This window comes from Heteronotia binoei, chromosome 19 (genome assembly GCF_032191835.1).
Source record: "Heteronotia binoei isolate CCM8104 ecotype False Entrance Well chromosome 19, APGP_CSIRO_Hbin_v1, whole genome shotgun sequence".
In the NCBI taxonomy this organism is placed as follows: domain Eukaryota; kingdom Metazoa; phylum Chordata; class Lepidosauria; order Squamata; family Gekkonidae; genus Heteronotia; species Heteronotia binoei.
This window is the reverse complement of record NC_083241.1, coordinates 1086416-1113274: the sequence shown is the minus strand read 5'-3', so window position 1 is coordinate 1113274 and position 26859 is coordinate 1086416. Positions and strand designations below refer to the sequence as shown.

At 51.1% G+C, this 26859-nt stretch overlaps 1 protein-coding gene across 1 annotated transcript in view; it reads left to right on the top strand.

Annotated features, from left to right (window-relative positions):
- Positions 1–26859, top strand: part of SPG11 (SPG11 vesicle trafficking associated, spatacsin) — a 45130-nt gene that overhangs the window by 17397 nt on the left and 874 nt on the right. Inside the window, exons 18-39 of the mRNA XM_060260356.1 lie at positions 1325–1470; positions 1780–1944; positions 3899–3965; positions 6167–6332; positions 6478–6683; positions 7792–7900; positions 9127–9286; positions 10533–10766; positions 11928–12128; positions 13688–13795; positions 15084–15261; positions 18520–18734; positions 19061–19817; positions 20510–20652; positions 20792–20993; positions 21286–21423; positions 22018–22151; positions 22540–22647; positions 23064–23232; positions 23477–23565; positions 24400–24561; positions 25613–25764. Coding sequence (XP_060116339.1) covers positions 1325–1470; positions 1780–1944; positions 3899–3965; positions 6167–6332; positions 6478–6683; positions 7792–7900; positions 9127–9286; positions 10533–10766; positions 11928–12128; positions 13688–13795; positions 15084–15261; positions 18520–18734; positions 19061–19817; positions 20510–20652; positions 20792–20993; positions 21286–21423; positions 22018–22151; positions 22540–22647; positions 23064–23232; positions 23477–23565; positions 24400–24561; positions 25613–25764 — 4009 coding nt within the window. The remainder of the gene's footprint in view (positions 1–1324; positions 1471–1779; positions 1945–3898; positions 3966–6166; positions 6333–6477; positions 6684–7791; positions 7901–9126; positions 9287–10532; positions 10767–11927; positions 12129–13687; positions 13796–15083; positions 15262–18519; positions 18735–19060; positions 19818–20509; positions 20653–20791; positions 20994–21285; positions 21424–22017; positions 22152–22539; positions 22648–23063; positions 23233–23476; positions 23566–24399; positions 24562–25612; positions 25765–26859) is intronic.

Sequence of the window (26859 nt, the reverse complement as noted above, 5' to 3'; positions counted from 1 at the left end):
CTGGGGGGAGCTGGATCTGGACCCATAACTGAGTCAGGGATGGTTCGAGATGAGGTGGCACTCCTCCCCACCCCCACAAGGGTCAGGTTCACAGCTGGGGGGGGCACCTGGACTCGACCTTGTTTCCCTGGCTTCAGCGGGTACTCCAGCTGTGTCCTGTTCAGACAGGTGGGGTCCTCCAGATGAGAGTCCTGCAGTGGATGTGGGGCTGGTTTCAAAACACCTCCAGAAACTACAGCTGTGGTAGTGCAGAGAGCATTATTGCTCCTAACATCTCTCCCCAGTGGGGACTTTTGTGTCTGGCAAGTTGTCATGTTGATCAGCTCTATTAGAGATATGCGGCTGCTCTTTTGTGGCGGGGTTTGGGGGGGGTGCAGGGATCCCCAACACAGTGTCTGTGGGCACTGAGGCACCCCCTGACACATCTGGTGCCCATCAGGTGTCTTGAGAAAGTGGGCAGAGTTTTGGTTGGCTGTGCAGGTTTTTAAAAACATTGCTTTCTTCTCTGGTTAACTGATGCTGGCTGTAGCAGCCATTTTGTTGTTGGCTGTGTACCTCTAGCAGCAGCCATTTTGTGGTCAGAATTCCAACAGTGCTCTCAGGCTCCAGAAGATTGGAGATCTCTGGTCTAGAGCAAGAAGTCATGTCCTTAATTTCAAGTCTGTGGAGCTGGCTGGGAAGATTTGGGGAAGGCAGGATAGGCTCGGTTGATTTGGAAAACATACAGGTTCACTAGATTCTTTGCAGTAGATTTTGTGGATAAAATGACTTGCATCCATTAGACAACCATAGTGGGTTTGGTCAAATCTTGGGACACGTTCCCTTTTCAGCCAAGATGAGGGAGTGGGTAGGGCTGCAGTCTTGGAGAGGAGATGGATTATTTGGGCCCATTTGAATTCGGGTTCATGCCTGCCCTGACAGATGAACTTTGCCAGGAGAGTTACAGCTCAGGAGAATTCAGTGATTCTGATAAGTATTGTGGGTCAGTTCTTGAAAGAATCCTGCATGCTTGGCCCCCAACTGCTGCTTCTGCATCTATTATGAAGAAATTTAAAAGAAATGTCCAGCCAAAAACAGAGGTCATCGACGAGGGCAACCGGTGCTCTTTCTCCTCTACAGGCTGCTTTCTGCCTGGCATTTGTGACTCAGAGGTAGCAAAAAATATGAGGAAATTATTACTGTTTGTATTTCCCTTTCTCTTGTTTTCAGCCACCTTAGAGACCAACTTCTGGGCAGAAAGGCAATGCACGAATACTTTAAATAACAATTCAGTTTGGAAGGAAAAGTTTTCATTATTCTTTCTCTCCCCTCCCTCCCCCACTAGATGCAGAGATGGTTTATCAGGCTAGTCTGGCAAATGCCCAAATCTTGATTCCCAGTAACCAGGCCAGCGTGAGCACTATGCTGCTGGAAGGACGGACGCTTCTGGCCCTGGCGACTACAATGTATGCTCCGGGAGGTATTGACCAGGTGGGTCAGTAGTGCACTGTTCCTTTAGACTAGTAGAAAAAGTCAAGGCCTTGACATCCACTTAGTAGCCTTGACATGGCTAGAACAAGTTCTTGGCCTCTCGGATGCAGAGAAAGCCTTCAGCCAGGTACAAAAGAACTTCTGTGGCTGGTCAGTGAAATGAATCATTCCTGTTTCTTTGTGAGTATCAGCAGCAGCTGCTGCTTTGTAGGGAACCCCCCACCCCCATCTTACAGCCCCACAGGGACTCACCTTGTATCTTGCAGAAGCAGGCTGCCCTGGCTGCCTTTCTCACATTGTTTTCTGCAGATTCTTCAGAGTGGGAGTGGAGGAGGGAGCCCTGCCCAAAATGTGGACACCCAGCTGGTCAGGATGGCTCTTGCTCCTTACCCCAAGCTCAAAGCCGCCCTCTTCTCTCCGCTGACCTCTCATGGCACGTTGCCCTCCGACGTCTCTCTGTACCATCTTGTTCAGGTACGTGTGCTGTTGCTGTATGGCCATTGAGCCACGAGGGCTGAAGCTCAGCCACAGCCTCATAAGGTGGGGTCTGAGGCTTCCCCAAAGCAAAGGAGAAAGCGGCACCCTTAAGACCAACAACCAAAGTTAAATTGCAGATAGACGCTTTTGTGTGCACACACACTTCAAACACAAGAGACACACACACACAAACGCTTCTACCAGAGAGCCAGTTTGGTGTAGTGGTGAAGTGTGCAGACTCTTATCTGTGAGAACCGGGTTTGTTTCCCTACTCCTGCACTTGCAGCTGTAGGAATGGCCTTGGGTCAGCCAGAGCTGTCTCAGGAGTTGTCCTTGAAAGGGCAGCCCCACCCACCTCACAGGGGGTCCGTTGTAGGGGAAGAAGATATAGGAGATTGTAAGCCGCTCTGAGTCTCTGATTCAGAGAGAAGGGTGGGGTATAAATCTGCAATTCTTCTTCTACCCAGAGTTAAACTTTGTTGATCTCAAGGGTGCCTCTGGACTCAAGACTTTGTTGTCAGAAAATGATCCTCATGCGGCCTCTGCTCTTTTGGGTCATTCTCTGCTCGATTTCCCCATGTGAACAAAACAATCCAATTGTGAACAATTTCTGTCAGACAGCAATCACTTGACATCCAGAGGGGCGTGTGTATGTGTATAGCCCACAGTGACAGCAGCCATAGCTGAATCAGCCACAGTTTTTGTTTAGACAGTGCAGGTTGTGGGAGGAGTCCCGACAGGAAGGCGGGGTCCCGGTATGTGGTTCTTGCAGGTTCCTGAGTACTGCAGAAGGAGAGAGTTCAACAAATTAAGGTGGCCACACCTGAGATCGCTCCCCCCCCCCCATCGCCAGCGATTTCCTCTCTTAGTAACACCTGTGTAGAATTTCCACCTGTTGGAATGAACCACACAACATGCGTGTTGAGGAGAAAATGCTTTGCATGCAAAGCAAGTGGCCTTTATTATATAGGGTTCATCTCTCAGCTTAAGATATAGCAACACAAAGATTCTCACAGCAAACATGTAAAATATTCTGCTTAGCATGCAAAAAATCCACAGTAGCTTAGCAAGTTCCCGAAATATCTTGTCTCGGTGTGACTGATGTGAGAGTGTCTATCTCTTCCAGACATTACAGGGTCTGGGTAACTGGGCTCGTGACACTCCCATGCCTTTAGGGGCCACAGTGGCAAGCAGACACCATTTCAGCTCTATGGTCCTTCACCACCAGTGTGGAAGCCGTGGCCATGTAGTTCGTGCCAGGGATTCAGTGGCGATTTCGTCTTCTTCTTGGTTTTGTAACTCTAGGGTAGGATAGCATGACAAGAAGAGGTTTGGGGGTTTGTTTGATTTATATATATCCCACCTTTCTGCTCTCACATTCAAGGCAATTTCTGATTCAGAGCAATATAATACAAGAGAAAAAGGGACAGAAGGAGAATAGCTTGCCACTGTTTCCTGTTATAACAGAGGGCTCTAATGCAGCAGCTACAGTGTTAAGCTGTTAATGGAGAAACATCTCCCCTGTCTCTCTTGCAAAGCACCTGAGGTGCGTTGCAATAAAACAAATGAAAAAATACAGGTATTTAGTCTGGAAAATACAAACCAGACTTATAACAGACTAAAAAACACATACAGTGTGTTATAGCAGTCTAACCCTGAGGTTACTATGGCATGGCCGGGCTAGCTGAGTCCAAGTATGGTTTTAATTTAAGAACCAAGTGCAATTGAAGAAACAAATGGCATTTCATATCGCGTAGATGATTTTCGCCTCTTACTTCATGTTGTCTTTAGCTGCATTCTTTGATATGGACAGTGCTGGAAAATGTAACTCTACCATGTACAGAAGTTGTTGGAAATTTACACTGAATTAATATCTTTTTTTGTGCTCTGTTTGAAAATATCCTGGAAGTTTTGTCAGTGTTCGTTTTAGCATTGTTTTCTAAATTTTCAGGCATTAGTTCCATTTGATCCTGCTAAACTGTTTGGCTGGCAGCCGGCAAATTCACTTGCCATGCCTGGTGAGTAACTCCCAGCATCTCGTGACCACGTTAAAATTAGAATAAATCACATCTAGGTGTATACCATTAAGCAGACCTATTTTAGAAGCTGCCGAGAGATTGTTTTTGAGCAAAAAAAAGGCCTGTGGTTTCATTGTACCAACTGGTCTTCTGAGTGGTAAAAGTCACTCTGTCTCACAGGGGTTGTTGACAGGATAAAAAGAAAGAGGGGAGAATGATGTAAGCCATTTTAGGTGCCCATTATGGAGAAAGTCATCATCAGCAGAGGCAGAGCATCCAAATTACAAGATGTCTTCGTTCCACCACACCACAGTGGTCAGGCCGCACCTGGAGTCTTGCGTGCAGCTCTGCAGGTCTCACTTCAAGAAGGATGAGGGCAGAATGGAGCGGGTCCAGAGGAGAGCAGTGAGGATGCTCAGGGGAATGCTCAGTCTGGAGGAGAGGAGGTTGAGGGGGGACGGGATGGCTCTCTTGAGGTGTTTGAAGGGCTGTCCCTTAGAGGAGGGCAGGGAGCTGTTCCTGTGGGCAGCAGAGGAGAGGGCACGCGATAATGGGTCTAAATTGAGGGTGGGAAGGTACCAGCTGGATATCAGGAAAAACTTTTTAACGGTAAGAGTCGTTCAGCAGAGGAATCAGCTTACCTAAGGTTGTGGTGAGCTCCCCCTCACTGGCAGTCTTTAAACAGTGGCTGGATGAACACTTGTTAGGGATGCTCTAAGCTGATCCTGCACTGAGCAGGGAGTTGGATGGCCCCTTCCAACTCAATGAGCCTAAGTGAATGAGAATCAGGTTAATTCAAACAAGACAAAAAGATGCATCAAGATCACACTTGGTCTCTTCTGTGGACTGCCAGTTCTCAGTCCCCAAGGCAGGAGAACAGACACCAAGGGCAGGACGGGGGGGGGGGGGGGGTCACTCCACTGGCAAATGGTAGGAGCAGAAAAGAAGATATTGGATTTATATCCCGCCCTCCACTCCAAAGAGTCTCAGAGCAGCTCACAATCTCCTATATCTTCCTCCCCCACAACAGACACCCTGTGACGTGGGTGGGGCTGGAGAGGGCTCTCACAGCAGCTGCCCTTTCAAGGACAACTTCTGCCAGAGCTATGACTGACCCAAGGCCATTCCAGCAGGTGCAAGTGGAGGAGGGGGGAATCAAACCCGGTTCTCCCAGATAAGAGTCCGCACACTTAACCACTACACCAAACTGGCTCTGTGTCGCTCTGTGTTGAGGATAGACCCTTGCAATGGGCTTTCTTTCCAAGAGGAAGGCCATTCTGCTGCTTCTAGGCTCTTGCTCACAAATAGAAGAGTTTTTAGGATGTCCCCCCCCCTCAGCCTTGGTGGGTGAGAGAGAGGCACACTTTGTGGTTTTCCAGGAGATGCGCAGTGGTGCCATCGCACCTGGAACTGGGGAGGGGGGATAGGGATAAATATCAAGGCGCAGACCTGGATCTGAAAGCTTTTTTAAAAAAAATTCTTGTGAATGAAAAATGGTTTAATTGCCAGCCAATGTATGGTCCAGAGCGTTAGTTATGCTCCTGGCCTCACAAACAAGCTTGAAAGGATGGATCCTGACAGCATTCACTCTCAGTCACATCAGTCTTTAGAACATAAGAGAAGCCATGTTGGATCAGACCATCCAGTGGCCCATCCAGTCCAACGCTCTGTGTCACACAGTGGCCAAAAAAACCAAATGCCATCAAGAGGTCCACCAGTGGGGTAGAAGCCCTTCCACTGTGCCCCTCCCAAGCACCAAGAATACAGAGCATCCCAGCCCCAGACAGAAGAACATAAGAGAAGCCATGTTGGATCAGGCCAATGGCCCCTCCAGTCCAACACTCTGTGTCACACAATGGCCAAAGAAACCAGGTGCCATCCAGAGGTCCACCAGTGGGGCCAGGACACTAGAAGCTCTCACCCTGTTGCCCTTCCCAAGCACCAAGAATACAGAGCATCACTGCTCCAGTCACAGATGTTCCATCCACACATTGTGGCTAACAGCCACTAATGGGCCTCTGCTCCAGATGTTTTTCCCCATTTCCCACTTACAGCTGTCTATGCTTGTAGCTGCCACCACCTCCTGTCTTATCTAGTACTTAAGGGTTTTGGAGCCTTATCTAGTACTATCAAGTCAGCGGTGGGAAATGTGATCCCGTTAAGCGGAGACTTTGTAAAAGACTCTTCTTTGTTCTGTCCAGATGCCGGGAGTGCCCTTCCTCACTTCTCCTGCCCCAAACTCATCAACAAATACGCTGTGATCGAGCGGCTGGACTTCTGCTACTACCTGAGGCACGAGCGCCCCTCCTTCGCTTTTGGGGTCTTCTTAGTCCAGCAGCTGATAAAGAGCAAAACCCCGAAGCAGCTGTGAGTATTTCAAGGCAACCGGAATTGTGGAGAGAACTTTTTTCTCGGATTTCTCCTTTCAGGTTCACTCAGATTTGCATTCTTCAGGGTTGACCTCTGTGCTTTGAGCACAGCAGGCTAATTGCCCTCCTTCTTCCTCTTCCAGGGTTCTGCAGGCCGGTCACGAAGCCTATGCTTTGGCCCTCTCTCTCTTCCACGTTCCATCCATGGCTGCTGCCTGTGTCTGTTTTCTGGAATTGCTGGGCCTGGACAGCCTCAAGCTCCGGGTGGATGTCAGAGTGGCAAACGTCATCCTGAGCTTCATGTCTCGAAGAGAGGAGCCGCAGCACGACTCCATCCGGGAGTCCTTGGGTAGCGCCTCTCGCACTCACAACTGGCTTTCTCAAGGGACAGAGAGGCCCAGCTGCCATGGGAGGAGTTCAGGGCTCTCAGGAAACAGCCGCTCAGAAGCATGGAGAGTTTAGCTGGTCCTTTGTGACTGCACTTGGAGATGTTCCAGGAAGTCTACCACCTGTAATGAATACAAAAATCCACAGCCATGTTAGAATTACTGTAGGGATACATTGAAATATATGTCCCACTGTGCCTGTTTGAAGCATAAACACTCCCCCCCCCCGTCCCGGTTGAGGAATTGTAATTGGCTGTATTCTTGCCGCGTTTTTTGAATGCAAGTACACCATTATCCCCTATCAGATATGCTGTTTTTGGCTGCTTGCCTAGTAGAGGCTTATTTTTTGACTGGGTGGAGGGAAAGCAGAAAGGGAAAGCCCTGCCCAGTCAGTGCAGAAGCTGACCCCAATCCCAAAAGGTTGAGGCTGCAGCTTCTGCATAAAAAGTGAGAATTTCACTTTGGTTCACAGTAAGCAACTTTACGTCTTTCATGTTTAGTATCTGATAAATCCAGGGCTGTTTTTGTAGCAGGAACTCCTTTGCATATTAGGTCACACCTCCCTGATGTAGCCAATCCTCCAAGAGCTTACAGGGCTCTTCTTACAGGGCCTACTGTAAACTCCAGGAGGATTGGCTACATCAGGGGTGTGTGGCCTAATATGCAAAGGAGTTCCTGCTACAACAAAAAGCCCTGGATAAATGTGTAGCTTTGTGGAGCAGTGGGAACTGTATTTCATGTTCATTCGGGGTTCCACAATCTCCTCTCTCTTGGCCTTGTGAGACTCACTTGGGAGAAGCTCAAGACCAACCTGGGGCCCTTATCCACAGCCTGAGGATCAGTCTTGCAAGCTGAGACAGACAGCTGTCACTTAAAGAAATGTACTCTCAACAAAAACCCCAGGATATGCATGAAAAGTGTGTGATTTAGCGACTTTGCTGAGTTTAAGCAGAGCCTGGAGCAGAAAGCTCTTCTGGGAATCTTACGCAGAATGTCTTGATTCCCACAAAGAGGGGGGGGAGGCAAGATCTAAACGTAGTAATGCAATTGCTTTCCCCGTTTTGGTTTTAGTTGAAAAACTGGCAGAGCTGGTGGAGGGAGTAAAAACAGCTGCAGAAGAGCTCCTGGTTTGCTTGGAGGAAGCTGTTTGGGATAAGGTCGAGCATCAGAACATCAAGAAGTGAGTCAGCCATGTAGTTCCAAATGACCAGAAAGTTAGTCCTGGGGAGGAGAGGTTGTGTGTCCTGTTATATGGAACACCTCCTCCTCTCGCAGTGGGGTGCGAGCACACGGTCCTGTGGGGAATGAGTTCTGTAGTCTGTTGTCTTGTGGTGCTTTTGACAAAAGTTTGAGAGGCAGTTTGGTGTATTGGTTAAGTGCGTGGACTCTTATCTGGGAGAACGGGCTTTGATTCCCCCACTCCTTCACTTGCACCTGCTGGAATGGCCTTGGGTCAGCCATAGCTCTTGTAGGGGTTGTCCTTGAAAGGGCACCTTCTGTGAGAGAACTCTCAGCCCCACCCACCTCACAGGGTGTCTGTTGTGGGGGGAGAAGATATAGGTGATTGTAAGCTGCTCTGAGTCTCTGATTCAGAGAGAAGGGCAGGGTGTAAATCTGAGTCTTCTAAAAAAACCAGTGTGCAAGAGTGAGAGTTTCTGTCTCATGAGTTATGCTGGAACATTAAGCCAGATGAGCTTCTGATTACTTCTGAAGAAATAAGTATTTGCAACTTGATCTGTAGAAAGTTGAATTCTTGAGTCTTCTGTATATGGAATTGCACTCTGAAATGTCCCTTCAGGGAAGGCTAGGCAAACAAGTTTCTCACCAGTTACTACATTTGCTCTTTGGAAAGATTTCCCTGAAGGTGGTGACCAGTGTTCCCTCTAATCTTTGGAGTCTTGTGAGCAACGATTCTACTTTGCGAGCTACTGGCGTTAAAGTTGTGAGCTACTGCATAAATTAGTTTGCTCTGGGACCATTTTTCCTGAGCTTAGATAAAAATGTGTGAGATGGATTCTAAAAAAACTGTGAGCTAGCTCACAATAACTCAGCTTAGAGGAAACACTGGTGATGACCCCAGTGATGTGCACACATGCGCTTTCCCTTCTTTCCTTTATGGCCTGTGCTCCTTCTTTGAGACTTCTGCAGCAGTAACTTAGCAACTCTCTGCTTGTTGCACAAACGGAATCTTTCAAAGGTTCGTGGGAGGTTAAAATGGCCTTCTTGGTTTTTACTGGTCCTTTAACTGTGTTTCTTCAAGGAATGTCTGTTTTCCCCCCTTACTTTTAGATGAATCCTTGCCTCTGCCCTCTTCCCCCCCCCCCCGCCCTCCCCCAAAAGAATTGCATCTGTGGCTATTGGCTGCCTGCCGGAAAAAAAAACATAACCTTGCCTTTCTTGACGTAGGACATCCAGCAGTGCCCGGAAGCAGTGGTCATTAGTGGTCCAGTTCTGCAGGCTCCACAACCTCAAGCTGAACACCTCCTACCTGAAAGAGTGCGCCAGGTCGAATGAGTGGCTGCAGTTTATTGTTGAGGCCCAAAGGTACAACTACCAGCCAGCCGAGGTAAGGAGCCAGGGAGGGTGGAGGCGAAACCCTGGCCCTGCTGGTGGAGTATTTTTAATTGGTTAACTTTGTTTTTTTTTTTTTTTTAATTTAAACACATTTATTACACCCAAGTGAAAACACAAATACAACAGGTAAAAATACAGATACATACAATACATATAATACATCTACATACACATTCCATACATCCTCCAAATAAATCCAAACTCCCTCCACCCCACAAGCATACTCCCAGGCATCCCGGGTACGAACAGAGATTTATATATGGTATTTGTAATATTTCTATTGTTCCAATATTAGTCCTTTACTTTTTACCCAACAATATATTGGTTCCCAAGTCTCTTTACATTTTTGTAGATTACCTTCATGGAGTCTTGTAGTCATTAAGTCTAACTCCACAGCTTCCATAAGTTTAACAATAAATTCTTCCCTAGAAGGGATTTGAGGCGTCTTCCAGTATTTAGCAAATAATATTCTTGCCACAGTAACAATATACATTAATACCTTAATCGTTTTAGGTGGGAAATCCTCTCTACAAATATTCAAAAGAAACAGCTCTGGAGAATGGTGTAATTTAATTTTTAAAATTTTCTGTGTCCAAATATTAATTGACACCCAGTATTTTTTAGCAAACTCACAATTCCACCAAATATGGAATAATGATCCTTTAGTCTTTTTACATTTCCAACATTTGTTGGAGTAGTTTGGATATATTTTCGCTAGGCGGTCTGGTGTTAAGTACCAACGGTAGATCATTTTGTACAGATTTTCCTTAAACAAAGCCGGCGTAATTAGTTTTACATTTCGCTTCCATATTTTCTCCCAATCATCCAAACTAATATTAAACCCAAAATCTCCCAACCATTTTATCCAAGATTCTTTAACTACCTCCCCCAACATTTTCTCTCGTAATAGCCATTCGTAAATTTTTGAAATTAATTTCTGATCTGTCAGGATAATTTGGTCAAAATTGGTTAACTTTGGAGTGTAGTCTTGGTGCCCACTGCCGGTGGAAGAGAATCCCTTTTGAAATTAAAAAAAATAAACAAGCCAAGCTTCTGGTGGCAAAGGGAGGGGAGAGAGAGAGAGAAAATGAATATTTGCCCTTGAAGCAGGTGCCTGCATGGGCCAGGCTGTTTCTGATTCCTTGTGTGCGTTCTTTTGTTCCAAGACTCATAGCCTGATGTGGCTCCTGTTTTGCTTTTCTAACTGGAGAGGTGTGTGTGTGTTTCCCCTTCCCCAGGTGCTGGCCATCCTCCCTGACTTCGCCCCTCCTCTGCGGGACCATTTGAGGCTGGCCTTTGAGAGCTTGCAGCCCCCCCTCCCTGGAGTAGGAGGCCAGGGGGGCAGCCCCACCAGCAATCTCTTCCACATCCTGCTTCGGTGCCAGAACCAGCCCCACCCTTGGCGCTACCTCCTGGGCGAAACCCTGACGCACTGCGCTCCTGTCCTGAGTGTGCTTGCAGCCTGCTGCCAGGTAGGAGCTCTCAGAGGGGTCACTCCAGGGGTGTCTCTGCCCTCCTTGATGCTTGGGTGGGGGGGCACAGTGGGAGGGCTTCTGGTGTCCTGGCCCCACTGGAGGACTTCCTGATGGCACCTGAGTTTTTGAGCCATTGTGTGACACAAGAGTGTTGGACTGGATGGGCCATTGGCCTGATCCAGCATGGCTTCTCTTATGTTCTTATGTCTGGGGCAGGGATGCTCTGTATTCTTGGTGCTTGGGGGCGGGCACAGTGGGAGGGCTTCTAGTGTCCTGGCCCCACTGATGGACCTCCTGATGGCACCTGGTTTTTTTGGCCACTGTGACACAGAGTGTTGGATTGGATGGGCCATTGGCATGATCCAGCATGACTTCTCTTGTGTTCTTATGTCTGGGGCAGGGATGCTCTGTATTCTTGGTGCTTGGAGGGGGGGCAAGAGTGGGAAGGCTTCTAGTGTCCTGGCCCCACTGATGGACCTCCTGATGGCACCTGGGTTTTTTGGCCACTGTGTGACACAGAGTGTTGGCCTGGATGGGCCATTGGCATGATCCAGCATGACTTCTCTTATGTTCGTATGTGACACAGAGTGTTGGACTGGATGGGCCATTGGCCTGATCCAGCATGGCTTCTCTTAGGTTCTTATGTCTGGGGCAATGATGTTCTGTATTCTTGGTGCTTGGGGGGCACAGTGGGAAGGCTTCTAGTGTCCTGGCCCCACTGATGGACCTTCTGATGGCACTTGAGGGGGTTTTTTGCCACTGTGTGACAGAGTGTTGGACTGGATGGGCCATTGGCCTGATCCAGCATGGCTTCTCTTAGGTTCTTATGTCTGGGGCAATGATGTTCTGTATTCTTGGTGCTTGGGAGGCACAGGGGGAAGGCTTCTAGTGTCCTGGCCCCACTGATGGACCTTCTGATGGCACTTGAGGGTTTTTTTTGCCACTGTGTGACAGAGTGTTGGACTGGATTGGGCCATTAGCCTGATCCAACATGGCTTCTCTTATGTTCTTTTGTACTCCTGTTAGTTTCAGTGGGACTTGGGCAAAGGAATTGTGGCAGAATTTCTAACCTTTCTTTCGAAGCAGTGGAGGGTCTTCTCTCTTTAACTCCCCTCCCCTTCTTGCTCTCTTTTCTGTCCACATCTGTCCATTCGGTAGGAGGCCAACATCCTCCATTGCCTCTGTGTTTGGATAATCTCTTCTCTGGATGGCTCCACCATGGATGAAGTGACCGACCACATCAGAGGCTCCGTGGAAGCCCACGAGTGGGAGCTTCAGGACTTGGCCACCCTCTGGCAGGTCCTTTTAAGGAGGCAAAAAGTTAGAACTCTTCTGAGTGGTTTTCAGCTCTTTCTGAAGGTGAGCATTTCCCTTTCGCAGCCATCCTGGAGGAGTTTGAGTGGGGCAGCTCTGGTTTTTCATTGGTTCTGGAGCTGGGGAGCCTTTGCCTGCTTAGCATCTCATTTTGGTCCAGGGCAGGCTCTTCTAGTAAGCCTGGGGAAGAGGTTCTCAGCCGGTGTGGTGCAGCGGTTAAGAGTGGCCGACTCTAATCCGGAGAACCTGGTTCAATTTCTCCTCCATGTGCAGCTAACTGGGTGACCTTGGATCAGTCACAGATCTCTCAGAGCTCTCTCAGCCCCACCAGCCTCACAAGGTGTCTGTTGTGGGGAGTGGAAGGGAAGGCGCTCTGAGACTTCTTTGGGTAGTGAAGGGTGGGGTATAAAAACCAACTCTTCTCCTCTGAGTCTCTGGTTGGTTTTCTTGGCTAGCAGGAAACGTGTTCCTGCCTTCAGTCCTGCTGGAGGGCAGGGATGTTGTCTCAAGAGCAGTTTGTCTCCTCCTTCTCTGAGGCCTTGAGGGCACCAGGCTGCTGTCCCTGGAGCCTCAGGATCGCTGCAGAATTGAACTCTGTGCGCGCATGCACGCACTCCATGAAGAGTGCTTGGCATACAGTCGGCACGTCAGAAGGCATCCTCTGTGCCAAGGGAGGCATGGGAACAACTTGCATCAGCAAAGCTGTTCTGAAGGGGGCAGTAGCCATCAGAGCCGCTCCAGGACAACTGGGGCCTTCTCTGTCCATCCCCCGTCCCCACCCCCCACCCTGGTCTTGGGGGTGCTCCGCCGCGATGGGGCCTCAGTCTGAGGGTGGGGGCAGGCCTCCTTCTCCCTGCCTTGGCCAACTGGGGGATCCTCCAAGGCACAGCCAGCTTCCTCTGGGCAAGAGAGCCTGAGGGTGGCCTTCAGGGAGGGCCTGGCCTGCCTTCCACCCACCCAGGACCCTGCCTTCTCCTGAACCAGACCCCTCGTCAATGTCAGCCCGCTCTAGTCAGGCTGCCAGTGGCTCTCCAGGGTCTCCGGCAGAGAAAGGTCTTTCACATCACCCTTTAAGTGGTAGTGCCAGGGACTGAGCCTTGGACCTTCCATGTGCCAAGTAGAGGTTCTTCTGCTGAGCCAGGAAGAAGTCAGAGCAACACCTCAGGGGGTCCCTGAGGGGTGCCAGCTGGCGACAAGGGCAATTTCTAGGGAACCCTTGGCTGAAGGGAGTTTCCTGGCAAGGAAAGCCCCCCTCCCTTCCCTTCCTCTGCCCCCAGCAAACAGGGAAGCCCCCCATCAAGGTGCATACGTGAATAAAAGCCACAGAGAGAGTGTGGCCTGGGTGGAGCAGAACCTGAGATCTCTGAAGGCAAGAGGCCTCTCAAGCATGACACAATATGTTGGTTGAGCTGGGAGAAGGCGGGAAGCGACAGACCTCTGTTTGACAACCTTTTGGGTGTCCGTTCTGAATTAAGGACACGTTTTCTGTCACTCCCCTCCACATTCCCTGCTGGGTTTACCTTTATATGGAGCATTCAATGATGGTGCCTCTGGCTTGGGGTCCCCTTTTATTAACACGTGTGTGCCCTCTTCCTGTATCCAAGGAGTCTGCCTTGCTGACGGCGCTTGAGGTGTACGAATTGTGCATGGACTACAGAAATTACCCCGAAGCTCAGACCAGACTCCTTAAGCTTCACGCGAGTCTTTCGAAAGTAAGCAAAACGTTAATTTAAATATCTGGTGACAAAGGCATGGGCTTGTAGAGCTTCAGGGTGCATGGTATTTACTAGTTGCTCCGAGCCCTGCTTCCCAGAGAAAGGAGCAGGATATAAATCAAATAAATAAATGAACTAATAAATAAATACTGGAATGTTGTGTTTTTCTAGGGGTCAGGTTTAACTTACTTGGTTATGAATTGGTTCAGTTCATGAGGGCAGGGCAGATTTTAGTTAGGTAGGAAGAGCCGCCCTCAACAAACAATACCCCCCTAGTCCTCCTCCACAAAAACTGCCGACTCCTTCTCTAAGTCCGCTTAAATCAAATCCTTGGGCGCTCAACAGCCAACGGCAGTTTTTGTGGAGGACTAGGGGGGTATTGTTTGTTGAGGGCGGCTCTTCCTACCTAAGTCCTCTTAAATCAAATCCTTGGGTGCTCAACAGCTAAGCATGGAGCTCTTCTTGGAATTGAAACACTTCATTGACTAAACGATTGGGGCAAGTCAGAATTTCATATTATCTCACGGAGTATTGCTGGTTGGCGTTCAAAGATGAGAAACTCAGAACGTTTAGACATTGTTCATAAAGCTGACAATTCTTTTGCAAGAAACCTGCCGGTTTACAGATGAATTAGTCGTTTCCAATTTTGCTTCAGATTCAATTCTAGCTGTGCAAAATTGGGCAAGACTCAGCAGGTTTAGCTATTTTGAGATCTTTAAAAATTAGAGCAGAAATTATCTGGTTGAATCACCACCACCACCACCACCACCCCCACCCCCCGGTCTTTGCCGTTGGCAGCTTATATAAAACTTGCAGCCAATACTTATTTGATAACAAACGTTTATAATTCTCTAGCTAAGACTAGACGAGAGAGATGTCATTCCTGGTGGCTTGAAGGGTTCCCTTCACACCCAGGATGTGGTCAGGAGCCTGCTGGTTTCCAGAATCCTCTGATCCGCTCTGGGCCTGGATGGAGCACTGGCTGGTCTGGAACGTCTTCCGATTCCTCAGTGCTCATTCCACAGTTTGTTCAGATTGTTACAGAGATGTAGGAAGTTAAAGTTCCACACTTTTTCTCTTGGCTCGTGAACTTGGGGGTCTGGCTTCCACGAGAAGTGAAAGGACTCTGCAAAGTTCTGCCTGCTGAGCTGGCAGGTGAGTGAGTCCCCTCGCCACAACCCAGTCCACCCGAGCGAACAAACCCAGCATTGCACTCTTAAGCAGACAGTTTGTTGCCTTCATTTTGACTGGGATGGGGGGAACTTTAGGGCCTGACTTATTTTAGATGGTCTCTAACCAACTTCAGGCCGCAGAGGAAGAGTCGCCTCCCCTTCTGCCTGTGCTGTGGTTGAAGTCTCAGGTCTTGTTTCTCCTGGAGCTGATGCTGCAGCAGTGCAGGACGCAGTACGAGTTACGGAAACTCCTTCAGATTTTTGCTGACACGGACACTGTTCTCCCTTGCGGTAAGGACCAGCGGCTTTTTCATAACTGAAGTTTCTTGGCTGCTGCGTGGGCAGCTTCTAGGGCAGGGGTGTTGAACTCATTTGTTATAAGGGCTGGATCTGACCGAAAGGAGACCTTGCTGGGCTGGGCCATGTGTGTCATGAAAGGTAAGCCAGGTAGCAGAGATATAAACTTTATAAAGGACACAGACAAACACAATTCAATATTTTGCATCTCTCCCGTGTGATTGAGGGAACTGGGCAAAGGAAGCTCGGGTTCTTTCCCTCCTTCCCCAGATGATGAGAGGGGGTAGAAGCCAATAGAAGGAAGAGAGGCTTGGCTCGGTAGCTCTGCTGTGCGATTGAGAGAGCCTGGCAAAGCAAGCTCTTTCTCCCTTCCATCTTCCCCAAGGGAGGAGCCTTAGCCAATGGAGAAAAAAGAGACTTTGCTCTGTCGCTCCTGTGCGATTGAGCAAGCCTGGCAAAGCAAGCTGTGATGCAGAAGGAAGCAAGAGAGAGGGAGAAGGAAGCAGACAAGAGCCAGTTGCATGGGGGCCTGATAGGAGCCCTCCAGTGGCCTGATCCGGCCCCTGGGCCATACGTTCGAAACCTCTGTTCTAGGGCTTCCTTTGGCTCAGTGCTGACCAAGACTTAGTTCTGGAAATGGCTTACAACACAGCCATGGGTAAGGCTTGAACTAAAAGGACTGGGGGTGAGCCAGTGACGTGAAGCTCAGTGCAGGCTGGAGTGACAAGGGGCTATCGACTGACAGTATCACTCAGGATTGAGATCAGCTTCTTCTGGAGAGGACTTTGCTCTCCCTGGAGAAACGGTTTCAAAGACTGGGGGTGCAGCTGAACCTATCTCTGCCGGGGGGGGGGGGGGGCAGCCAGATTCTGTTTGCAGCACACAGTGCCTATAACCAAGTTTGAATTGGGGGGGTGGCTGGATTGGTCTGAAGTGGCAGAACAGAGTCTGAGTTCAGGCAGGCACCTGGAAGACCAGCAACAAATAAAACTGGGTTGTTCTTAAAGGCGCCTGAATGGAGTCAGACGAAAGTGCTGTGACCAGGTTTGGTCAGCTTGCTAGTTCTGCCCCCGCCCCCCTCACGTTCCTGGAAAAGCAAGGAGTGTCGGTTTCGAAAATCATCATCCATCTTTCTCTTTTATGTATTATTCAAGGCAGCCTAAAGAAATACCGGAATCTTTACAATGTCTGCAGTGTACCTAAAGTATAACTCAGAAACATTTAGCCAGTAGGACTAGTCACAATTACTCATGCCCTGATCATGTCTAGATTAGATTACTATTGGCTGAGAGAGCCAGTTTGGTGCAGTGGTGAAGTGCGTGGACTCTTATCTGGGAGAACCGAGTTTGATTCCCCACTCCTCCACTTGCAGCTGCTGCAATGGCCTTGGGTCAGCCAGAGCTCTCTTATCTGGGAGAACCGGGTTTGATTCCCCACTCCTCCACTTGCAGCTGCTGGAATGGCCTTGGGTCAGCCAGAGCTCTCTTATCTGGGAGAACCGGGTTTGATTCCCCACTCCTCCACTTGCAGCTGCTGGAATGGCCTTGGGTCAGCCAGAACTCTCTTATCTGGGAGAACCGGGTTTGATTCCCCACTCCTCCAATTGCAGCTGCTGGAATGCCTTGGGTCAGCCAGAGCTCTCTTATCTGGGAGAACCGGGTTGGATTTCCCACTCCTCCACCTGCAGCTGCTGGAATGGCGTTGGGTCAGCCATAGCTCTCTTATCTGGGAGAACCGGGTTTGATTCCCCACTCCTCCACTTGCACCTGCTGGAATGGCCTTGGGTCAGCCAGAGCTCTCTTATCTGGGAGAACTGGGTTGGATTCCCCACTCCTCCACTTGCATCTGCTGGAATGGTCTTGGGTCAGCCAGAGCTCTCTTATCTGGGAGAACCGGGTTTGATTCCCCCCTCCTCCACATGCACCTGCTTGAATGGCCTTGGGTTAGCCATAGCTCTTGCAGAAGTTGTCCTTGAAAGGGCAGCTGCTGTGAGAGTCCTCTCAGCCCCACCCATCTCACAGGGTTTTATTCCCCACTCCTCTGCTTGCAGTGGCTGGAATGGCCTTGGGTCAGCCATAGCTCTCGTAGGAGTTGTCCTTGAATGGGCAGCTGCTGTAAGAGCTCTCTCAGCACCACCTACCTCACAGGGTGTCTGTTGTGTGTGTGTGTGTGTGTGGGGGGAGGTAAAGGAGATTGTGACCGCTCTGAGATTCAGAGTATAGGGTGGGATATAAATCTAGTATCTTCTTCTTCACTCTTTGTGGGGTTCACTTAAGAAACTGTTGTGGCACTTTGGTTAGTTCTCCATGCAGGCGTGCCGGCTGGTCCCTGTGCCCAGGAGCAAACTGTGCCAAAGCTTTCCTTAGCTGCTGCCTGGTCTTCTTCTTTTGAAGTCGGGACAGTGAAATTGTAATGACCACTTTCCCCTGACTGTTCCTGTCATGGTTGGAAACCAGCTGTTTGTGCCTCCATATTCAAAGGCCAGAGAGAGACGCTGCAGATGGGCGTCTTTCTTGGTGCTGCTGCTGGACTGGTGGAATTCTTCCCCTCCACCCGTTCTCCTGCCTGGCCTCCACTCTTTCAGATTTCAGGCAGCCAGGAAAGATATGTTGTTATTTTCCGGGACCTTTGTCTATAAAATGAATAATCTAGCAATTTTATTACTTGTGCATTTAACTGCTTCTCTGTTGCCAATTGGTAGCACTTTTATGACCTCTGAAACTTAAAAAAGTACGTAAACTGTTCCATGCCATCTTGAGAAATTCAGTTGTGAGATGAGTTAAAAGTATTTTTGCGAACCAAACAGAAACGAGATAGTTTTGACTGAGAAATAGAACCATTGATTCCTAGGGGGACTGGAGACCAGTAGATGTTTGGCTGGTCAGCAAAGGAGGATGATTTCTTTGAACACAAGTCCAAGAACCCCCAAGTATCCTGCCCACAAGCCCGTGGCTGTATCCAGGCCTTTCCCTCTCCGTTCCTGACTCCTCCCCCTGCTCCCCCCCAGTTGGGGCATTTTTGGCAGAGCCGCATGATACACCTTTGCCCCTTCCTTGAAGCTGTTGACTTGAAGATCCTCTGGATTCACGGGGAGGTATTTGTGGGTTTCCTGCATTGTGCAGGGGATTGGACTAGATGACCCTGGAGGTCCCTTCCAACTCTGTGATTCTATGATTCTAAGTGGGGAGGGTGCCGCCCCGTCCAGTTAAGCATCTTGTTTGTTTTGTGTGTGTGTGCTCCTGTTGGAACCAGGGCCAGATATGAAGAAGCTGAGTGCCCTCTGCTGGATCCTGAAGGACTCATCTGTCTCATTCAGCCGTGCCCTCCTAAGCAGTTACACTCCTGGGAACTTCTCAAACGAGTGCAGAAGAATCCTGGAGCAGCTTCAGGAGAGGAGCTTGTTTTCTGTGGCACGGGACGTGGCAGCAATGGCCGAGCTGCCTGTGGATGATGTTGTTGTCCAAGAGGTATGCCAGGTCCACTCAGTGATGTTCAGGGATTTCCCCTCTTTATAGTTGGTGGCTGCATTTCCCCACTAACTGCAGCAAACTCAGGGCCCTGCCTTCCCGTCCCTTCCCTGCCTATATGTGTATGCCCAGATGTGTGTGGATAGCCTACTGTGCTGGTCCCTTGTGACCCTTGAAAGACCAGGCAATGGAGGGTCTCTTCAGTCGGTGCGTGACCCCTCAGGCTGCGCACACACACACACACACCCATTTCCCATGTTGATTTTCATTGTTCCTTAGAAGTGACTGAGAATTGTCATCTCTTTAATCCTTCTTGCGCTTTGCAGTTGCTCCAGAATTTGCATCTCTTGCAACAGAGCGGCCACTGGCCTCAGAAGCAGACGAGGATTGAATTTTGGAAGAAATGCCAGGAGAACTTTGTGAGAAATGGGGTGTTGAATCAAACAGCCTTTGATTTCTTCTCTGCTCAGGCAGACGCGGTGTCTGAGTCCCTGGACAACGAGGGAATGGCCCCTATTCAGGAGAGGCGGCTTCTTCTCACGCTGGCTGGCCACTGGCTAGCCACCAGCAATCCAGTTCCACTGGATGAACTGGAGGAGACGGAGAGGAAAATCTGGCTTTGTCACATCGCCCAACATACCTTGAGCCAGGGTTCTGGGCCAGCCAAGGATCGCTTCTCTCACCAGATTTCCCTGAGTGGCGAACTTTCCTTTGATGCCCTAGCCAAAGAGTTCTCTTTTTCCAAGCTTCCTGCCCTGAGCTCCCCCAAGTACCTGCGTCTGGAGCACTTGCCTTCCCAAGAGACATCGTGGACCACCCTTCCAGACGCTGACCTGGAATCCCTGAGTTTCTTGATTGGGCGCCTTCTGGATGAGGGGAGGGTGCACGAAGCCAGCCGCGTGTGCCGGTACTTCAGCTTCTACAGCCGAGACGTGCTGCTGGTCTTGCACTGCAGAGCGCTGGCGGCCGGGGAAGCCTTGGGCAACGACTGTCACCCGGAGATCCGAGCCATCCTTGCGAGGAGAGAAGAGGAAGAGGAGGAGGAAGGGGACCGGGAGCTTCAGAACAGGCAACCACAGAGCAGTAAGAGGCAGCCGTTGGTGTCTCAGTTGGGTGGAGGTTTGAGCTATTCGCACATCCACCTCTTTCTAATTGTTTTGGGGGGTGCTCTCTCAGGGGAAGGGAAGCATTTAGCATGATAGCAGCTTTGGTTGTTGCCGTTCTTAATTCTGTAGAGTTTTCAATTTAAAAAAGTTAGTCCCCTGTGTAAGCACCAGTTGTTTCTGACTCTGGGGCATCACAACATTTTCATGGCAGACTTTTTACGGGGTGGTTTGCCATTGCCTTCCCAAATCATCTACACTTTCCCCCTAGCAAGCTGGGTACTCATTTTACCGACCTTGGAAGGATGGAAGGCTGAATCAACCTTGAGCCAGCTATCTGAAGCCAGCTTCTGCTGGGATCAAACTCAGGTCATGAGCAGAGAGCTCAGGCTGCAGTACTGCAGCTTTACCACTCTGTGCCACGGGGCTGTTAAGAGTTTTCCATTACTTAGCTCCTATTTCAAATTTCCAATTCATAATGTTTTCTAGGGTGGCTGATTAAGCCTTTAAATCCTTCTTGAACTGCTTGGGTGGTCCTCCCGATGGCAGAAGGCACATGCCCTGAACACCACTAGCCCCTTTTGGCCTCTGGCTCCAGGTAGCTTGCTCTCTGGGGCTGTTCTGCTGGGCATGCCTGTTCCTTGCTCTCCTGAGTCTTGCTCTTGGTTCCAGCCTCCAGCCTGGAGTCCTGGTCCTTCATGGGGGTCCCCTATTCAGACGATAAGGTTGTGGGCAGCCTGCAGGACCTGACGGCTGAGTGCATGCACGGGCGGAACTACTGCCGGCAGGTCCTCTGCCTCTACGAACTGTCCAAGGTACGTCCCTGTCTGGAGCTGGGCAGGGGGTTGTGGAGTGAGGAGTGCCAGGAGGACGCTGGGTTCTCCAGGCGATAGAAGATGGCAACAGAAGCTTCACCTTTCTTCCCCACTGCTGCTGCTGTGGCGGCTTTTGCAGGAGCTGGCCTGCTCGTTCAGCGAGATCTCCGCCCAGGACGCTGAGAAGCTGCTGCGGGCCATCTTGTCCTCTCAGCAGCCAGACAGGTGCAAGAAAGCGCAGGCGTTCATCACCACCCAGGGGCTGGAGCCGGAGGCAGTGGCGGAGCTGGTGGCTGAGGAGGTCTTGCGGGAGCTGCTGGCCCCTTCGCCAGGGGAAGGGGGTGAGTGGGGCAGGCTGGCCGGGGGACATTCAGCTCTCTGTGGCTGCTTCTTGGGCGAAAGGTGCATTTTGATTCAGCTCAGGACAACACATGTTGTGCCCCATGGCCATACCCAAGTTCTTTTCCTCACCATGGAAGCAAAATTAGAACTGATGTGGTCCAGAAGCAAAATGGCTTGGCTGTGGGGAGCCTTGGGCCGTGGGGGTGGGGGGTTGGTGCAAGTTCCCCTGCCCTTAGGGCCTGTCCCAGAGGGTGCCGTGTCTTCTCACGGTGTCTGTTCTTGTGCCCACAGGGCAAAACCCCATTCTGAATCCGGCAGAGGAGAGCCAGTCGTTCTTGCAGCTGGCCAAACTCTGCCCGGACTGCACTCTGGTGGGCGTGAAGCTCCTGGATAGAATTTCTTCCGTGCCACACGGGGAACTTGGCTGCAGTAAGTGTGGGTGCCAACCAAGAGGGTGATTCCTTCAAATCAATCAAAATGTGTCCCCTGCAAAGGACTGCTGAGTCACGGGCTGCTTACGGCCGCCGTGCTTACTTGGGTGGACCCCCGTCGCCTTCAGGCGGTGGAACATTCCTTCTAAGTAAACACGGTCAGACCCAGCCCCAACCCCGGGAAGAGAATCCATTTTTGTTTCTGCTGTTCAGGACGATGCCCATGTAATTACTGGGAGCCAGAGGGGATTTTGAGGGGGAGGGCTTGGCTCAGGGGGCCGCAGTTTCCTCTTCTCCCTGTCTTTTGGGGTGGCCTCTTCCTTGGCTGGGAGTCCCTGGTGCTGTGAATGGGGCTTCCCGGGCGGGTGGGCAGGCTGGGGGTCTTGTAGAGGGAACCCCTGAGGTAGCTTAGCTGCTCCAGGCATCTTGCCCCCAGAGCGGTTGTTCCCCTTTTGCAGATGGGGGAAACTGAGGCTGGCTTCGAGCCCCACAGTGTCCCTAGCAAGGAGGGACTTGCCCCTAGAGAGCCAGCCCCGTCCTCTCTGGCTGTGGCTGGTGCTGACGGGTGGGGTGGGCCTCTCTCCTCCCACAGCTACGGAGCTGCTGATTCTTGCCCACCGCTGCTTTAGCTTGACCTGCCACATGGAAGGGATCACGCGTGTCCTCCAAGCCGCCCGGCTGCTCACCGATGAACATTTGGCGCCCAAGGAGAAGTATGGCCTCATGGTATGTCAGTGCTCCAGAAAGCCTTGCTGTGGAGGCAACAGGGGCAGCAGGGCAGCTTCTTGGTGTCTTCCGCAGCGAGCAGGGAAGGCGGTGGCAGCACTGCTGATATGGTTTGCACTCCTTCTGTGTTGCTTCTCCTGTTGCGGAAGCAGCACCATCCACTCAGATGAGCGCTGCAGGAATGAGCAAATGAGTGGGATGGAGGGCTTGGCTTTGTCCTTCCCCTTCATGTGATTGGTCCCTGGGTAACAGCACTCCCCAGGCTGTGGCCTGTGGGGCTTGTGCCTCCCCCCACTCAGTGTTCTGACCCCCAGAGCACTCGACACGAGCACTTGGCGAAGTCTTTCCTCGGGGACTGATGCTCACTGGGGCTGTTCTCTCTGCCAAGGTTCGCCTTCTGACTGGAATCGGCAGATACAACGAGATGACCTACATCTTCGACCTGCTGCATGAAAAACATTACTTTGAGGTGCTGATGAGGAAGAAATTGGATCCGGTGGGTACAGAAAACATGGCTACCTGCCTTTACCTCCCAGTGCTGGTATTCCTCTGGTTTGCCATTGCCTGCCTCTGCCTCCCAGCCCTGGTATTCCTTGGCGGTCTCCCTTCCAAATGCTAGCCAGGGCTGACCCTGCTGAGCTTCCCAGATCTGACAAGATTGGGCCGGCCGGGGCCATGCAGGTCAGGGAGGTGAGAATGAATTCTGTGAGCTGTGGAGTGAGTCCCGCTGTGTTCTGTGGGAACCCTCTGGAAGCACTGAGAGAAATGTTACTTCCTGACCTACGGAATGTTTTGGAAGAGTGGTTGCTGGAATGCCTCCCCCCCATTGGCCAAATTTTGCCAGTCCTCCAATCTGCTCTCTGTCCTTCCCCACTTGACCCCCGTGCGGCCTTTCCTTTCCTCTCCGGACAGAGTGGGACCCTCAAGACGGCCTTGCTGGACTACATCAAGCGCTGCCGCCCCGGGGACAGTGAGAAGCACAACATGATCGCGCTCTGCTTCAGCATGTGCCGAGAGATCGGGGAAAACCACGAGGCAGCAGCCAATGTGCAGCTGAAGCTCATCGAGTCCCAGACGTGGGGTGAGAGGAGAAGGGGACTCCATTGGCATTCTCTTCAAAAAGGATTGTGCGGGTGGCAGGAGCTCGTCTCTCGCCTGGCACATAACAGGACTCCTTTGACCCCCCCCCTCCTCCCCTTCATTTGGGACCTCACAAAGGTGCCAAGGGGCTCTTGCCTGGCACATCCCTGGCTGGCCTCCTGGCCCCCAAGCAGGCAGCATCTCTGCCCCCCCTCCCTGGTGAGCAGTCCTTCCGTCCTTTGCAGAGGAGAGCCTCCAGGACATCCCCAACCTGAAGAAGCATCTGATGAGAGCCCTCACCCTCTTCCTGGATGCGGCAGAAAGCTTCTCCAAGGTGAGCGGGGCAGGGATGGCGGGCTGCATGTGGAGGCAGTTGGCCTGTTGCACTTCTGGAGCCGCTTGGCCCATCCTGCATGTCAAAGGGGTCAGGAGCCGCCTTTTCTTCTCTCTCTCGGCCATGCTAAGCAAGTGCAGTGGCTTCAGGTTTTCTCTTCCTGCCCTGAGCTAACAGAGAAGGGCTCTGAGCGTGGCAGGTGCCCCTGATGGTCGCCAATCTAACCGCTAGGTAAGAAAAAGCCATCCTCGCAGGCCTGGTGGCCTTGAGGGGCTGTCCTCCATCACAGATGTCCCTTGGGGGGAGGCCAAGCAAGGACAGCAGCCAGAGCCAGCCAGGTACATCTGCCTGCCCCCTTGAAAAGGGAAGGGGAGAGAACCCATGAGCCAGATTAATCTCCTAACAGAAAAAGAATATGTCCCTCCTTTTTGTGAGTTTGTCATAAATGATTATAGCCTGTCCAGGAACAGGCATGCATCAGAGGAAAAGAGAGCGGTCTCGCTCAGGAAGCCACCGAACAGGCTCCCTCCCTCCCTTGGCTCTTCCTTCCTCCTCTTTTAAGCTAAAAGCCTGCGGGAAGTTCTCCAGGAATCTCAGTAACAAAGCGATGGTGTTTCTGCTCTGTCTTGGGTAAAGCGGCTTCTGCAGGTCAGGCTAGTTCTCCGGCTGGGAGAGGCAGCTCTGCCCAGGAGCTGCCCAGAGGAATTTCCAACAGGGGCTTAGCTGAACCAGGCTGCTGCTGTGCTCTTGGTGGCAACCTCGAAGGTGGGCGTGGGAGGGGTCCTTGGGGCTCCTGTCTTGCTCGTCTGATGCCCTCCTCTGCTCCCTGCCCAGGACTTCTGTGTGCGCCAGTCCCTGCGCTGCAGCCGCCTGACCAAGCTCATCACCCTGCAGCTCCATTTCCTCAGCACCGGCAGCAGCCCCAGCACCAAGCTGATCAACCTCCGCCAGCAGGATCTGCTCGAGTGCATTGTCAGCCTGCCCCGCTTCTACCAGGTAGGGAGAGGAGGGCACAGCCCGGCTGGGCCAGGCCAGAAGCCCTTGAGCGAAGCAGCTCAAGTAGACACCCCAGGAAAGCTCACCAGTAGGCCAAGGAGGGTGCTCACCCCCCCCCCCTCGGTTGCTTCTCCTGCTGGAGAGAAAGAGCTTTGTTTCTGTGGGTCTCTCTCACTCCTTTGTGCTGTGGCTGAAGCCACCTTCGTGTCCTTGTGTGAAGAAATGCTCCCTTTCCCCAGTCCTGCCTCTCCGTTCTCTCCAGGCCGTGCATCAGTGTATCTGCCTCCAACCTGGGTGATGTTTTCCCCTAAACAGAAAAGCCTCCAGTGCCTGCTGCCACAGGGAAAGGGCTTCAGCGCCTTGATACTTTTTGTTGCTCTTTCATTTACTTCTCCGTTCCCACTTTTTAAACCACAGAGGCCTCAAAGAGAATTACAACATTTTAAAAATGTGATCCCATTAGTCACAGGCTGGGTGAACATATGTGAGCATTAGAGGCTCTTCAGATTTCTACCAGGATCTTTTTGCTTATTGATTTATTACGTAGGGAAATTCTGTCCTCATCCTTCACACTCCAGTCAAGGTGTCTGAGGTCTCCGGCTGCTTGCGTGAGATTTGCTTTGGTCTTCATTTCCTCTATGTGCACTTCCAAATGGAAAAGCAGCCATGAGATTTCTAAATAAAATAAATATCCTATCCCCAGTTCAGGGGATAACATTTCCCTTTAATATTTACTTTACAGGTAAATGTCTCACTTTAAAAGAAAAATAAGTTTGGGTTTTGCCCAGTTGTGGCAATATTTTTAAACTCTACTTTGTTCCCAGTTAACTTTGTAGGATTTCACAGGTGATAGTGTTGGGGAAGTCAAAAGGGAAGCCCTTCTCCCTGAAGTGTTATCAGACAACAGAAGGGACTGGCCCATTTGGAACCACCAGGAATGGAAATACACAGTCAAATGGCCATTTTTTCCCTTCCCTGGGTGCTAACCTGTCTGCCCCCCCCCCTTTCTCTTCACCCTCTCCAAAATCTCTGTCTCTCTCTCTCTCTCCAGGCTGCCATTGTGGCCGATGCCTACGACTTCATTCCGGACTGGTCGGAGGTCCTGTATCAGCAGGTGATTGTCAAGGGTGACTTCAGCTACCTGGAGGAGTACAAGCAGCGAGGCCTGCTGAAAGCCAGCACCTTTGAGGACATTGCCCAGAAGTGAGTCTACAGGCCAGCCCTGCTCTGCGAGGGGTGGCCTTTCCTGCGGAGCCCCCTTTCTGTCCAGTTTGGGTACTGGGCAGTGCAGCTTGGAAGGAGGGAGCCCCTCTCCTCCTGGCATGGGGGGCCAGACCACCCTCGCCCTCCTCTTGCCTCTCGCCCCACAGAGGGTGTTCGGGAGGTTTCCTACACTTACCTTAAACTATAGCTAAGCATCAATAAAAATCCACTGAAACTGTAGCAGGAGAAAAGAGCCAGAGTCCAGGAGCACCCAAAAGACTAACAAAATCTGTGGCTGCAGGGGAGGCGCTTTCGGGAGTCCCTGCTCACTTGCTCACATCTAAACTGTGACCCAATAGCAGCCCCCAGTTCTACCCTTGCTCCTTAAAGCCCTGCAGTGAGCTGTTGAGAGAGCCAGTTTGGTGTCGTGGTGAAGTGTGCGGACTCTTATCTGGAAGAACCGGGTTTAATTCCCCACTCCTCCACTTGCACCTGCTGGAATGGCCTCGGGTCAGCCATAGCTCTCTTATCTGGGAGAACCGGGTTTGATTCCCCACTCCTCCACTTGCAGCTGCTGGAATGGCCTTGAGCCAGCCAGAGCTCTCTTATCTGGGAGAACCGGGTTTGATTCCCCACTCCTCCACTTGCAGCTGCTAGAATGGCCTTGGGTCAGCCAGAGCTCTCTTATCTGGGAGAACCGGGTTTGATTCCCCGCTCCTCCACTTGCAGCTGCTGGAATGGCCTTGGGTCAGCCAGAGCTCTCTTATCTGGGAGAAGCGGGTTGGATTCCTCACTCATGTGAACATATGAAGCTGCCTTATACTGAATCAGACCCTCAGTCCATCAAAGTCAGTATTGTCTTCTCAGACTGGCAGCGGCTCTCCAGGATCTCAAGCTGAGGTTTTTCACACCTATTTGCCTGGACCCTTTTTAGTTGGAGATGCCGGGGATTGAACTTGGGACCTTCTGCTTCCCAAGCAGATGCTCTACCACTGAGCCACCGTCCCTCCTCCACTTGCAGCTGCTGGAATGGCCTTGGGTCAGCCAGAGCTCTCTTATCTGGGAGACCCGGGTTGGATTCCCCACTCCTCCACT